Source organism: Rhea americana, unplaced genomic scaffold (assembly GCF_003343005.1).
Source record: "Rhea americana isolate MKP2758 unplaced genomic scaffold, rheAme1 scaffold_362, whole genome shotgun sequence".
In the NCBI taxonomy this organism is placed as follows: Eukaryota; Metazoa; Chordata; class Aves; order Rheiformes; family Rheidae; genus Rhea; species Rhea americana.
In genome coordinates, this window is record NW_028186493.1 from 16,965 (window position 1) to 31,900 (window position 14,936).

General features: G+C 53.0%; 1 protein-coding gene across 3 annotated transcripts; it reads right to left on the reverse strand.

Annotated features, from left to right (window-relative positions):
- Positions 1-3,011: 3,011 nt before the first annotated feature.
- LSS (lanosterol synthase) lies at positions 3,012-14,930 on the reverse strand. Of its 3 annotated transcripts, XM_085312403.1 has the most exons (21): positions 14,860-14,930; positions 14,326-14,464; positions 13,832-13,940; positions 13,344-13,465; positions 12,917-13,013; positions 11,977-12,112; positions 11,640-11,748; positions 11,179-11,297; positions 10,633-10,730; positions 10,470-10,497; positions 9,804-9,860; positions 7,665-7,736; positions 6,880-6,930; positions 6,591-6,740; positions 6,172-6,268; positions 5,867-5,972; positions 5,247-5,312; positions 4,725-4,805; positions 4,278-4,448; positions 3,612-3,690; positions 3,012-3,289 (listed from the first exon to the last, which is right to left on the reverse strand). In XM_085312403.1, exons 2-21 carry the CDS (start codon positions 14,402-14,404, stop codon positions 3,104-3,106), a joined length of 2,013 nt encoding a protein of 670 aa, XP_085168529.1. In that variant the 5' UTR covers positions 14,405-14,464; positions 14,860-14,930; the 3' UTR covers positions 3,012-3,103. The 3 variants fall into 3 exon arrangements, with proteins under 3 accessions (XP_085168529.1, XP_085168530.1, XP_085168531.1); XM_085312404.1 differs by lacking the exon at positions 9,804-9,860; XM_085312405.1 differs by lacking the exons at positions 13,832-13,940; positions 14,326-14,464; positions 14,860-14,930 and adding an exon at positions 13,686-13,824.
- Positions 14,931-14,936: the final 6 nt, after the last annotated feature.

Genomic DNA, 14,936 nt, shown 5'->3' on the forward strand with positions numbered 1-14,936 from the left:
CATCAGCTCTTTCTTGCTTACCTTGGCTTTTCCTATACAGAAATTAGAAATGTTCATCACATATTAACTCTAAGGGGGAATGTTTGTGGTTTCTTGGCACAGGGGGGAAGGATGAGGAAGCATAGTTGATATTCAGAAAGCTTCAGTGACTTTACCAAGCTGCAGCTCTGGCACATGGTATTTGAATGACAGATCAGAGAAGCAAGTTTCCCAGCTTGCAGATTGCTTGGCCTTTGAGTCATGACACTTTAGAGTACCTGGTAGTTGGTATTTAACCGCTCCAAGGGTATCAGTTCAACTGCCAAAAGTCACAGCACAACTCAATCAGGAACCTGCTATCAGACACATGAAAAAAAAGAGGTAAGAGCCAAGAGTAAGTGTCCTTAAACCATGGGAACATCTAGAATAGCTTTAAAGCATTAATGGACACCATCAACATAAAAAAAAAGTGCCATTACAATGGCCTGTATCTGAGGCATACTAAACAGCTTTCCACACTCTGTTTAGGAATCATAATAATGTCTTGTACTCTGCATAGAAACCAGCTTAGTTTTAGAGCTGGACACATTGTTTCTGCTTGTGGAAAGGAAATTGTCAGGTTGCCAGGAAAGCCAGCTGTCCTTGAGCCAAAGAAGTAACAAGCCAAGCTCCCTAACTTTTGATAAAAATGCAGTTTCACAACTTCTTATCGATATTTTTTTTTTTTTTAATTGACCAGGACTCTTTTGGAAATTGGTTTAAGAACAACTAGAGCAGCTGCATGAACAGCAAAAGCTGCAAACTAATTCCACATGCACAGAAACAAAAAAGGTATGAAGAAAGTTTTACTTAAATATCAAACTTCTGGATCTCGTTGGTGACTTTTTTTTGGTCTTTGTCTCTCTTGACTATCTTGATATAATCATATACGCGATAGCCAGGGGATAAGAAAGTGCTATTAAACCTTACTTTAAGAGTAGAGCGGAAACTAAGTCCAAATCCCCATGGCTACTTAGAAATTCAAATGACTTCTGAAACCTGTGAGAATAAGGCACTACTGTCTTGAGCTCTGCTGAGAAAAAACAGATGAAACTGCCCAGGTGGGTCTGCTCTGAAGCCAGGTTTGATATCACGTCTCCTGGCATGCCCGACCTCATCCCGCTTACTGCCTCCTACTCAGAATCAGGCTGAAACCTCAAACTAACAGATTTGGTTTAGCTTTAAAGAGAAGCTATTTGCTGCCTAGTCTCTCTGCTTTATCTGATCTAATGACACTCATTAGCTTTTAGCCCAGGACTCTCCCTCTGCATAACACAGGCAACATTTTCCTACCCCAAAGCTGAAGGAAAGTTCCTGAAATTCCAAGGGAGAGGAAGAAAAATAAATGCCATTCAATAGTTTAGGGTTCTGCCTCACAACATTTACAATCATAATTTTATATGGTGAAAGGGCAAGATGTTCTCAAGTCAAAGACCTAAGTGGAAACCAAACTGCCACATCCTCTCAGGATGCACAACCCCGTAACACTCGAATCAGTTCAACTGAGGTGGAAGAAAGCTTGTTGAACCCTGCTCCCTGCTTGTGATCTTGTGCAAAGATGAAAATATTGTCTGTACAGGGCATAAATGAAGCTAGAGAACTCCAGTGTCCAGCATCACAGATCTTTGCCCTTTTACTAACTAAAGTGTTGGTAAGGAAAATGGGATTACAGCAATAGAACAGCTGCTTCTTTGCAGCACTCCTAGAGACACCATGTACTTCCAATAATATATTGAAAGGACACTAGTTTTACCAAGTTCTCCTACAATGACTTAAAAATATCTTCCTGTTTTTGATAGAAAACATTGAGGTACTTTTTAAAAAGCACAGTTATCACAGACAGTTTTAAAGGAGGCCAGAATCTGAAAAAGACAAACAAAGCTGTCAAAACAGCCCAAGTTGAGTTTGCTTGAATAAGCTTCTCAATTTAACAAGGGCAAGAGGATGGAGCATACTCTCAGCAAGCTTGGAGATCACATCAAACAGCAAGGGATCTTGCAGGAGGGCAGCCACTAATATGTTGGGAAAAAAATGGACTGGTGACCCAGACTGGGCTACAGGACATTGCTGAACAAGCTCCCCGCTGTCTGGGATGCACACTGGGGCAGGCCAAGAAGAGACCAGCATACAGCTACGTACCACACGCAACATCATTAGTAATTTATTAATCTGTAACTCAGCATGACTTACAGCTCTGAAGACAAAAAGGAAATGTCCTAATGCACTGCTGCCCAGAGGCATCCCCCCCCCGCCCCGTGACAGAGGGGGCCAGAAGGCACAAACGGCCTCCACCGCAATTCATTCCCCTTAGAAAACCAGCATGCCTGCTGTGCTGCGGGAAGGCCGGAGCCTGGGAGGCCTGGGCTGTGCCCCTGCCACCTCAGTGCTTTCTGCCTCAGTTTTCCTGTCTGGTTTTTCAAAGCAGGAACAATGCTGATGGCTTCCCCTGGGAGGTCAGGTACACTGGCAGAAAAAAAAAAAAATAGGTGAAGGACTCCTCTTTTCTAACCAGCTGGGGGAAGAGATGCTCCTCCCCTCCCAGTGAGGGCTCTAGAGCAGAGAGCACTTTGAAGGCAGTTTTCAACGTTCACACAGCAGAGGCTGGTTCAGCAGGGTGTGTAGCGCACCCCATCATAATGCTGGGCACAGGGAAAGCCCAAACTCCGACACTCTTGCTGCAGATGGCCAACCTGAGAGAGCCAGAATAGCACAAAGGGGAAAATGAGGACAGCTTTGCTCTACCCAAGATGAGAGATCAAGTTTGTCTAGATGTCTAATACAACACAGCTGGGCAGCTTTCTCCTCTCAGATCACCAATTTGACATGAAAAGGCACCCTGCTGCATGTCCTATCAGGGAGGATATATCCAGAGTTTTAAAAAGCTGATTCTTAGAAAAGGGTCAACAGAAAGCTAAGAGGAACCCAGTGGCACCATGGTGGCACTTTCCTCCCTGGGAAAGGCAGTGGTTCAGAGCTGCAGTAAGACCAGCATTGAGATCCTGCAGTAGGAAGTAGCCCTGTGCCCCCATGTGGCAGGCAATAGCAGAGACAATTTGGAGGCTGCAACATCTGCCATGGCAGGGGCTCAGGCATAGGTGGCCTCCTCTGGGTTTTTCCCTGCCCCAGAGGAGGATCCAGACTGCAGCTGCCCAGCAAGAGGGCTGTTGGGATGCAGCCGGGAGAAACGCCCCAGCGTCCAGATAGGGAAGACATTGCGGTAGGAGGTGTAGCTGATGGCGCATGACTTGTTGAACACTCCAGCGATGTTCTCCTGAGAGAGAAAAACAGCAAAGTGATGTAAGTGACTACATCCCCCTCATCCGTGTTCCTCAGGGTAACACTGCCCTCTCTGGAAGCATTTGCCCCTCTAYCTCATGTGAGCCTTGAGATACTGTCTCACTGCCACAAGCAGCCACAGCTGTGTCTAGGACATATGGCCAAGCTCATCACCTCCCTCAGGGCCCCTCGCAAAACTCACAAGTGGCCTCTCTTGCAGGTAAGAGGAAAATGCACCATTGCAATAGCTGCATGGTGTCCAGGACACCTGCAACACCAGAGGAACCCCATGGAGAGGCAAGAATAGAGCCACTTACCTGAGGCCAGTCCCCGTTGGGCAGCTGTTTATCGAGCAACACTTTGATACCTCTTTCCAGCACGCTAATATCAGGGTACCTGCAAAGCACAGGGGAAACAAATACTCCTGAACCTCCACGTCCATGTACCCTCACCCACGCACTTAGGGAACTCAGCTACCGCCAGGCTCCCCATGCTTGTCCCTGGCATGCCGGGTGCTTTGGGAAGACTCCTTACAACCCTAGCACAACGGACATTATAAATATGGCTTAACTGTTGCAGGCCTGAAGCTTGCAGTTGTGACCCAGACTTGGGGGCAGGTTTAGCTCAGTTGGTTAGAGCATGGTGTTGCTAATGCCACGGTTGTGGGTTCAATCCCCTTACAGGGCTATGCTGAGGGTTGGACTAGATGATCTCTGGAGGTCCCTTCCAGCCTTACCATTCTATGATTCTACTTTGTGCAGGCTCCCCTTCCCACAAGCATCCAGAGCTTTTCCAGCCCATGGACCACAGCTCCATTCAGTGCCTCACCACAGCAGGCTTCTGGCCGACAGTGTATTTCAGGAAATGGCATACAGCTTGGCCCAGGGCCTATGCCAGCTCTTCCCTATAACTCGGCCTGCATTTCCTATCTCACCAGGCACTTAGGGCCAGACAGTGTCTGCAGAGGTGAGGGCTGCTCCTACCTGACAGCCATGAGCCCCAGCAGGGCCCAGCATGTATTGTGGATCTGCGATGTGGCACTTTGCACATACACACGCTGCTCGCATGACTCAAAGTCTTCTCCCCACCCGCCATCCACCATCTGTTTGGAGAGCAGGAACTGGCAGGCCCGGGCCACCTCTCTGCATGCAGCCCTGCAAAGTCAGAGTAGAGACTCAGACAGAGCTGGGGGCCAAGGAGAGTTTGCACCCGCATGCTCCTGTCACACATAGAAGCCACGCTTTACCATGCCCATAGTGGGGGCTGCCCAAGAGTTTGAGGCTTTGGCAGTAAGCACCCTGGTCATATCACAGGCACAAGATTTGGGAGGAGGAGTGCCTGGGCCAGCTAAGGGATCAGCTCAGCCCCACCACATGGTCCTGCCCCTGACCAAGAGAGAAGACAAGGGAACCATACTGTTCCTCACTCACCCATCACGGTATGTGTGCTGCATGCTGGCAAATGCCTCCAGGCCAAACCAGGTGCCGTAGGTGAAACAAACCCCCCAGCTCCTAGGAGGGAGGGGAGAGCAGTAGTGTCAAGTTTGCACAGCCCACAGTAGATGAAGGCTGCAATGCTGCTGTGGTTAGAGCAAGCACAGAGAGGGGCAGATGCACCGGACCCTGCAGCCTGTGTTGGCTATGGCACAACCATGTCCAGTCCCAGCAGGACTGCTTCCAACTTGCTCAGAAGGCAGCAGTGGCTCAGGCATCAGATGAGCTGGAGCCACACCAGCCCCCAGGGACTGCCCAGGCCTTGTATGGCACGTGAGGACCTGCTCCATCTGGGCTGGAGGGAGAGCACAGGAACATGAGGCACACAGCAACTGAAGGGGGAGAAATTGGCCCCGCTTGCCCTTCTCACAYATCCTGCCAGCCAAGAGTACTTGCCATTATGGTCCCTCTCACATTGTGACTGCTACAGGAAAGCTAGGCCCTGGGAGCATTACTTACCCTTCCCACGACCCGTCGGCTCGTTGCGTCCTCCGACAGAAGTCCAAGCCTTTCTGCAGAGTCTCTCTGGTCAGGAGAAAGATGCATACTTCAAAAGCAGCCCAAACTCAGTGGCTGCTTTTGCAGCTGTTGGTCTCTTTGAGGATTTGGTTAACCCTGTTATAAGATGGGCTCAAGAAGAGAGAGTAGGCAGCCAGCCACACAGTCCCCAGCAGGAACCCCACAGGATCTCAGAATCAAACCAYGCATCACTCAAAACGGTTTTATACCATAAGCTGGCACACAAGAGGAAATCCAGCTGGCAACTGGCAGGATCAAGGCAACTGCTAAGTGAAGAGATAGGTAGTTTCTTTGCCAGTTCTCCCCTGCCTCATCTAAGGGAGGGTAAATGGCCTATGCCCTGCCCCTTAAGCCATACTAGGCCTCAGTCTCTTATGGGGAGCTCTGGTCTGGAGATGTCACCAGCATCCCAGCCTCAAATGCACCAAGGGATGCTCCATGCCAACACGGAGGCCCCTGACAGGACTCAACAGAGGCTGTGCCAACTGGGGCCACGGCAAGCAGCATGGGTGACTGCAGCCTGTTTTCTCTCCTGCCCCACTCTCTTCTCAGTGTCTCACCTGATCTCTGGCGCTCTGTGCTCAGGGAACACCTCATGGAAGTGTCTGAGTGCCTGCATGACAGCCGATGTACACTCCACGTAAGTGTAGTCTATCATGATGTCACCTGCCAGTGGGAGGACAGCAATGCAATAACCTCTCTGCCAGGCAGCTCTCCCGGCAGCAGGGTGCCAACCCCTTCTCTGACCCCAGCACACACTCATCCTGCAGAGGGGCCTGGGGCAAAGCCAGGCACCCACCAGGCATGGCAGGGCCAGCCCCCTTTGCAGCAGGCAAGACGACCAGCCCCATACAGATCCCCTTACCAAACACCTCCGAGGGGTTCAGCAGCTCCAGTAAGCGACCTCCTCGCTTGGTTTCATATGTGGCAAAGCCTCCATCGGAGTTTCTCATGCTCAGCAACTGCCCAGACAAACAGAGAGTGGGGACTGGACTAGTCCCCACTAGCAACGCCTCCCCAATCCACCCCCAAGCCAGGTTTGAGGACAAAGACAAGCCYACAATTCCACAGGGTTGGCAAATAACGCACATCCCAACCCACAGTCATAGGCACATTGAGAGATTCGTATCACAGCAAATATGGTGTCACTGTTGCTATTAGCAGGTCACAGGCCTTGTACCAGCTTACGCAATGCCAGGCCCAATCATCAGGCCTTGCCTTCTCTTATTTTAGCTCAGTTTAGCTGGCTGCATTTTCCACATCCCCAGTTTTTGCAGCACTTACCACGTTTACAGCACCAAAGAGGCGCTCAGAGGGGACAAGCTTGGTTATGAAGGGGCACTTCTCCTGCAGCAGCATCACTGACTTCAGTCCCTCTGCTGTGCAGTCAGCCACGATCCAGCCACAGTCCCGGGTGCTGAAGGGGAAGCCACCCTGGGGAAGAGTCAGGACTCAACACCTTCCTCTAGGCTTCCTCTGCCCTTGCACAGAGGAAGTCACTCAGTCCCATCCCCTTTGCCCAAATTGCTGCCCCAATCAGCCCTGCCACAGCAGCCAGCATCAGCTGTTGTACCTTGTTCATATGGCGATAATATTTCTGGTAGTCAGGTGGGTTCTCTGGGATCTGCAGAGGACAAGTGCAACAGTGAGGGCAGGCCAGAGATGACTGGCAGCAGAGGTGTGTTGAAACCATGGCAAAAGCAGAGCTCTATGGGCCTGGGCATCACMCACCCTTTACTGAGGGAGGCAGCCAAAGCCAGAGGCTTGTTCCAGAGCAGCAAGAAATCACTTTTTGGCCTGACTTATCTGAGTGTTGCTGAATCCTGTCCCCTCTTCATTGCTTTCCTACCAGAAAGCCATCTACTTCCAATGCTCCCTTTGCTAACACCATAAGCAAAACCTACAGCTGCATCTGCACCCAGCCACCTGTGACCCCATAAGTCTGGCTAGCAGAAACTGAGCCAATGCAGTCACTAGCCAAGGAAGCCAGATTTCCCAGCAGGATATCTCAAATATGTGGTCACTGAACAGGAAAAGGGGCAAAGAATCTCAAGCTCTGTTCCCTAGCTTTTCTTAGCCCTAGGACATCAACCCAAACGTCCTACAGGACTTTGCAGAGAGGACGTGCAGAGCACCCTAAAGCCAGCCAAGGTCCTCTCCAAGCTGCAGAGGTTCTCTCCTTGCTGTTCTCCAGCAAAAAAATGATGCTGGAAACAAGAGGTTGTCCCCAGTGCTTTGATAGTCCAGCCCTGTAAAAGAGCTCTTTGGAGGAGAACGGAGGTATCAAACAGGGCTCTAAGAAGACACAGAGTCTACACAGCCAGCACAACAGGCACACCACCAACCAGCTCTGCTCACCTGGCTGAACTTGAGGAACTCATGGGCGTTCTGGAGGCAGGACATGAATTCAGGGATCTTCTGGGCTTCTGCCTAGAAACAGAGGTGCACAGTCACACAGGATCTGGGGCTGTCACACATGCCCCTTAGGTAGAATAGGATGTGCTGGGATCTCTCTGACCTGCTGGTTTAGGTGCAATCAACTCCTGCCCTTTGTGTAGCCCTTCCCTGGTTTGCATTCATACTTTGCTTGTATCCTCTGACTGTTTCCACTAGAAGCTTCTACAGCTGGAGCTGAACCCGCCATTGTTGCTGGTATTGGAGAGAGGCATTTGCCTGGTAAGGATAGGGGCTTATCTGGGCAATCACTCCACCCACCCAAAACCATTCCCACCACAGCTAGCACCCCAGGACTGCAAAGCAGGGATCCTGCATGGTCTCCCTGCCAGATGGGGAGGTTCTGGGGCCAAGCAGAGCCCAGAAGAACAGCACAGGCTGCAGCGACAGGGAAACCTAACCTGTCATAGAATTGGTAAGGTTGGAAGGGACCTCTGGAGATCATCTAGTCCAACCCCCCTGCTCAAGCACGGTCACCTAGACCACATTAGACAGGGTTGCATCCAGGCAGGCTTTGAAGATCTCCAGAGAAGGAGACTCCACAACCTCTCTGGGCAACCTGTTCCAGTGCTCTGCCACTCTCACAGTGAAGAGATTCCCCCTCACGTTCAGGCGGTACTTCTTCTGGTTCAGTTTCTGCCCATTGCCTCTTGTCCTTTAACATGGGACAATTGAAAAGAGTGTGTCCCTGTCCCCTTGACACCCTCCCTCCAGGTACTTTTAGACATTGATCAGACCCCCCCTCAGTCTTCTCTTCTGCWGCCYAACCAGTCCCAGCTCTCRCAGCCATTCCTCATWGGGCAGATGCTCCAGYCCTCTGATCATCTTCACAGCCCTATGCTGCACTCTCTCCAGTAGCTCCATGTCTCTCTTGTAATGGGGAGCCCAGAACTGGACACAGGACTCGAGATGAGGCCTCCCCAGGGCTGAGTAGAGGGGCAGGATCGYCTCCCTCGACCTGCTGGCAACACTCTTCCCAGTGCACCCCAGGATACCATTGGCCTTCTTGGCCACAAGGGCACATTGCTGCCTCATAGTYAACTTGTCAYCCACCAGCACTCCCAGGTCCTTCTCTGCAGAGCTGCTCWCCAGCAGCTCAGCCCCCAGCTTGTACTGGTGCCTAGGGCTATTTCTCCCTAGGTGCAGGACTCTGCACTTGCCCTTATTGAACCTCAAGAGGTTCCTCTCCACCCAACTCTCCAGCCTGCCCAGGTCTCTCTGAATGGCAGCACCACTCTCAGGTGTATCAGCCACTCCTCCCATCTTGGTATCATCAGCAAACTTGCTGAGGAGGCACTCTGTCCCTTCATCCAAGTCACTGATGAAGAAGTTGAACAGGCTGGGACCCAGTACTGAGCCCTGCGGGATGCCACTAGCCACAGGCCTCCAACTAGACTCCGCGCCACTGATGACAACCCCTGATCTCTGCCTTTCAGCCAGTTCTCAATCCACCTCACTGTCCACTCGTCTAACCCACGCTTCCTGAGCTTATCTAGGAGGATGTTCTGGGAGACAGTGTCAAAAGCCTTGCTGAAGTCAAGGGACACAACTTCCACTGCTCTCCCCTCATCTACCCTGCCAGTCATGCCATCAGAGAAGGCTACCAGCTTGGTTAAGCATGCTTTCCCCTTGGAGAATTCATGCTGGCTACTCCTGGTCACCTTCTTTTCCTCCATATGCCTGGAGATGACATCCAGAATGAGCTGTTCCATCAGCTTTCCAGGGATGGAGGTGAGACTGACTGGCCTATAGTTTGTGTCCCATTTAACAACATCAAGCCCTTTTGCTTTGAAAGCTGCTGGCAATGCTGCACTGTGCCCACTGCATTGGGCATCCTTGTGTGCCACAAGGGCCTGGATCATGGGGTAACAGGTCAACAGCTCTGAGAAGGAGCGTGTTCACCCAGCCCTGGTGTACACTATGATGCCAGGATCAGCACAGCAGAGCTCTGAGAGGATGTGCAGTAGGAACTGCTAGTATTTGAGGATGGGCCAGGAGAGGACATTTTCCTGAGGCAGCACACTGCCCTGAAGGGATCATTACCTCCAGAAAGGCTTGGACAGCAAAGGCAGTATCCCAGAGCTGGGACCCATTTGTCCCCTAGAAGAAAGGGAGAAGGCAGTGAGAGGCACACGCCTGTGGYGGGAGGGCAGCCTGTTGCAGCCCTCCAAGGCAGCACCTCCCTCCTGCATTACTCTGAGAGCTCCCTCCACCTTGCACCTCAGTTTCAGGTTATGCAACACCATGCTGATGTGCAGGCACAGACAGGACAGACGAAGCCAGCACAGAGATGGCAAGGGGACAGAAAATGAGGCAGCCAGCACAGCCTGCGTCAGGCACAGCCAGGACAGGATAGGMAGCCAGGGATGAGGAGCAGAGGGAGGCAACAGCCAGGAGAGAAGCATGGCAGTGCCCACTGGCAGCATCTGAGCAGAGGGGCAGGGGCCTATATCACCATGTCTTCCTTCTCCTCTCCCAGCATCTGTGAGGATGAAGGGGACAGAGGCCTCAAGCTGCCCCTCGGCCAACAGCCACACACAGAGAGGCAGATCAGAAGGACAGAGGCTGCTCACTGCTGGCATAGCCAGAGAAAGGCAAGGCGAGCTGCTGAGACCTCAGCCCCAGCATGTACAAACTATCCCRTCCCAGGGGCTGCCACAGCATGCCTGGGTCCCTCTCAGTCAGAGACGAAATCCCACAGCACTTCACCTGCATCTTCATGCCGTCGAGGCCGAGCCTGTGGGAGAAGAGAGTACAGTGCTGCAGTGCAGGTACAGCAAGAGCACCAGGAAGCGGGCTGAAAGCCACAGCATGCTCACGTAAATGGATGAGAGCCCTATGCCATACCAGGTGGGTCGTGCTCAGCCCTTACCAGAGGTAGTCTGGGATCCTGGAAACGTGCTCTTGAAAAGCCGGGGAGCTCTCCCCATCYGCGAACCAGCGAACCAGCATATTGATGGTCTTTGAAATCTGCCAGGAGAGCAGTATCATCACTGCCCTGGAGATATCCAGATATCCTCCAGTCCCAGAGATATACATCACTCCCACCCAGCACACATCCCTCTAAAGGTCCCAGGCTTCATCCCAATGGCTCAATCTGTTGTGGCACCCTAAGCATGACACTCTGCCCAGCTCAGCCATGATATTACCCCAGAACTTCTCCTCAGACCACTTCCATGGACTTGGGAAAAGGTGCCCCTCATCAGAGCCCCCATGCCTGCTGCATCTCCAGTGCCCTGTTAGTTGTGAGCTCTTTAGCATTAAGAGCAGCAGCAGTTGTGCCTGAGCAAGATCCATTGGTTATGGCTAGAGGTCACACTTGTAAAGGGCTGGAGGACCCCAGAGTAGTCCCTCAAGGGCACAAGAAGAATTAGAGCCAAGGGCAGAAATTTTAAAGGGTCATTAGGAAGTAGCCTACCGGGCCAATACTAATGCACTTGGTGAATCTGTCATCAGCTTTGATATGGTCGTAGAGCTCTGCCACAGCTCGCTGCCGCAGGGAGGTGCTGTGGTTAGCTTCATACATGTTCATGATGGCTACAGGAGAAGAAAGGGACATGTGGTGAAAAACCTGCCTTGTGCAGCCAGAGCCACTAGCTCTGGTTGGCTCCACCACTGTTCATACCACAGCTAGTTGAGGGAAACATGAGGATTATTTTGCCTCAAAGTAGCAGGAGAATCAGGACACAAGGCCCCATGGCTCTCGCAGAGGCAGAAGTCAGTGGATCACATGATCAGAGTCTCCATTCCAGATCCAGGACATGCACCAGTAGCTGGCAGTAGACTTTAGAGAGCCCCCATGGTACAAGGCAGGTTCAGCTCCATCATCAGCTTGTGCAGAGGCAAGAGCCCTCCTGTCCCAGCCAACACTGCACTCACCATAAGCCACCCCCAGAAGCCAGCTGTGTGGGGTATACACATCACAGGCAGCCACATGGTTCCTCTGGGCTGGCCAGTCTATGCTGGCATAGTCCTGCACATACAGCTCCTGGCATGGAAGAAGAGAGGGCATCAGTCTGGCAGGCTGTGAGCAAACACTCCAAGGCAATTTGTTGCAGACAGTTGGCTTTACTACCTGGCCAGAGAGACCACCTCCCCTGTGCAGGCGACAGCTGTCATTTTGCAACCCAGAGGCTGGCCCCAAGGACATGGCGGGCACAGTGGCCCGGGAGCCACGTGTCTTTGTTTGAGAGCCCCACCAGGGTTATCTGCTTACCTGACGCAAGCTCTGTATGAGCTCATCTTCTTCTGCTGATAGACGCTTGGCATAACAGTAGCTCATGGGGAGGTAAACCTGGCGGCAGTGACACCAGAGCCGGGATGGGTGGGCTGGGAACCATGTAGGGAGCAGCCTGTTCACAACGGAGAAATTATTAGCATAAGCGAAGAGCCAAGGGAGGCACAGAGAGATTATGTGCTGGCAGGGGCATGCCCGGAGCAGGGAGTTCCTATCCTCTACACTAGGCCCTTTGCTGCCAGCACAGCTGCAAAGGACAGAAGGGAACATCCATGTCGTCTAGCTGCATGCAGACTTCCCCCAGCAAGGCTGCTCCCTTCCCACCAGGGCCAGCAGAGACCTTTCTTGGGAAGGCTCAGGCAGGGCAGGGAGGACTCAGAGAGAAGGCAGAGAAGTCTGATCAGGGACACCTTTCCTCCCAGGACAGGTAGTGGCCCAAATTGCCAAATGAACACATCTGATGACAAAGCTCAAGAAGTTTGGGTCACCCTCTGATTTCTCCCAGGGGAAAACATTCACCATACTCTTTCCCTCTCTGACATCAAAGTGTTGCTCAGGACCCTCTGAACAACCGAAAAGGTATAAGGTGGGAGTTAGAGCTGGCAGCCTTACATGCAGTAAGGTCTGGCTGGCCACGAGAGCAGAAGGTACTGGTAGCAGAGAGCCAATGGATATATCGGGTTCCCTATGGGTAAAGCGAACACAGCTGAGCTCTGACATACCACTTCAGTGCAGCATTCAGTCCTACCCACCTGCTGGTTGGCCTTGCTGCTCATCTCCCAGCTTACAAGCAGCCAGAGCAGCCTCAGCTGCAGGTGGGGTGAGCCCCATAAACACAAATGCTTGGGAGAGCTTGGAGGCCAAGGCTGACAGTGGAACTGGCAACACTGCCCACCTCCACCCCAAGGGTAGCACATACCACATCTCTGGGAGAAGCGTGTTCATTCCCTCCCAGCTGTAAACGTTCAAGATAGCCAGCCAAAACTTCCCCCACGAAGGGATTCCCACAGCACCTCCTGCAGAGAGGGATGTTAGCTCTCGAGGCTAAGGCAATCATGCCAGCTTCCTGCTTCCTCCCGTACAGGAGAATCCCCCTCTCCCCACCTTTGGCAGCATGTCATCTGGGCTGGGACACTTGCCAAAAAACAGCAAGCAGACCATGGCCCAGAAACAAAACATGCTTTCTCAGGCTTAACCTAAAATGCTGATGCCATCAAGTGCAAGCAAGCACACCAGCTCCTCCACTGCCTGGCAGCCCCCCACGCTGCACTCAGCCCTTGGAGACAGCCAGACCTCTCTCACCAGTGTCCCACCCCATGGCTGCTGTACCAGACAGGAGAGCTCACCTTTTCTGTGCAGGTTGACACGGGCCCGCACAACATCAGGGTCATCTGGCCCAACCCCTAGGATCCTCAGGGCTGTGTAGTTGAGCGCTGTGCCAAACACAGTCGATTTGTCTTCCACGTGCCTGTTACACACAGAGGATAGTCATTAGACACAACCCACTGCCCAGAGCTTTCTTTGCAGGGCAAAGTGGGATGCTAGGGATGACCGTTGAAAATGGAGACCCAAACTGGATAGAAAAATTTTTGCTCCACACTGCTCTGAAACACATAACACTCTGGAATAGTGCCACAGAGGAGATACAGCTAGGTGCTGCTCTGGTGGCTCTGCGGCAAGACACATACCTGGAGTCCTACACAAGCAGTCTGGTGGCCACCCAGAAGTATCACAGCTGCCACTTCCTGCTCCCCAAGCCCAGGCAGGTTTGTCAGCAGCACCAAGTGCTGAATCTCAGAGGCACCACCACAAAAGACGCCTCTCTGCTACTCACAAGCCCCAGCCACCATCCGGGAGCTGCACAGAGCGCAGGTAGCGCACCATCTCTTTCCGAAACTCTTCAGGCAGCTGGATCTTCGCAGTGTGGCAAGTAATGAGCAGACCTGGAAGATCAGGCAGACTCTTTTACCAAGTCCAAAGCAGAGTGTTTATCTAGCTGAGAAGAGCATCATGCCCTCTCCAGCCAGCACAGCTGCACCAAGACATGACCCAGAGCCACCAGGTGCTCACCGGTGACACTTCTGCTGACAAGGCAGAGATGCGCCAGCATGTAGCGACATGCTAGATGTGCTCAGCTGTGGCTAAATCATCCCTTCCCATCTCAGCAGAGGGAAGGGCCTCCTCTTAGGAGGCATCCTGCCACCACCTGYGAGGCCAAGCAACATCTAGCAGGCCAGAAGCACCTAGGGGCTCCTCCTTGCTGTGTGGCAAGGCTGAGGGGTCACCCCAGCAGTGCACAGGGCTGGTAAGCACCCCACCATGACCTACCTGGGAGCAGGAAGAGTGGTCCGCCGTAATCGCCAGCCCAGTGCCCATCCTCGGCCTGCAGGCCGGCGTAAAATACCATGCCATTGCGGGCTGCCTCCCACGCCGTGCAAGCCGCTGGCAAGGGCGGCAGCACTTCATCCTGTGGGGAGACAGCACCTCAGCCTGGGGCCTCAGCCCCAGAGACCCCTCTCAACCACAGAGAGGACCCCCATCTAGGGGCCAGGGGCACTTCAGCCTCAAGGACCCCTCTCAACCACAGAGACCCCCCCCTCATTTAGAGATCAGGAGCACTTCAGCCCCAGGGACCCCTCTCAGCCTCAGGGACCCCCCCCATCTGGGGACAAGGGGGCACTTCAGTCCCAGGGACCCCTCTCAGCCCCAGGGACACTCCCCCATCTGGGGACCAAGGGGACACCTCAGCCCTACAGACCCCCACATTTGGAGACAGGGGGGGAACCTAACCTCAGGGACCCTCCTGTCCCCCGCCCCGGTGGCGGGGCCGCTGCAGCAGCGTGGCCGCGCCCGCCGCCTCACCGTGTCCAGCCCCAGGCAGTGTGCCTCCAGCGCCGTCTGCGCCCGCCGCTCCGCCGCCGCCTCGCCGCCGCCGCCTG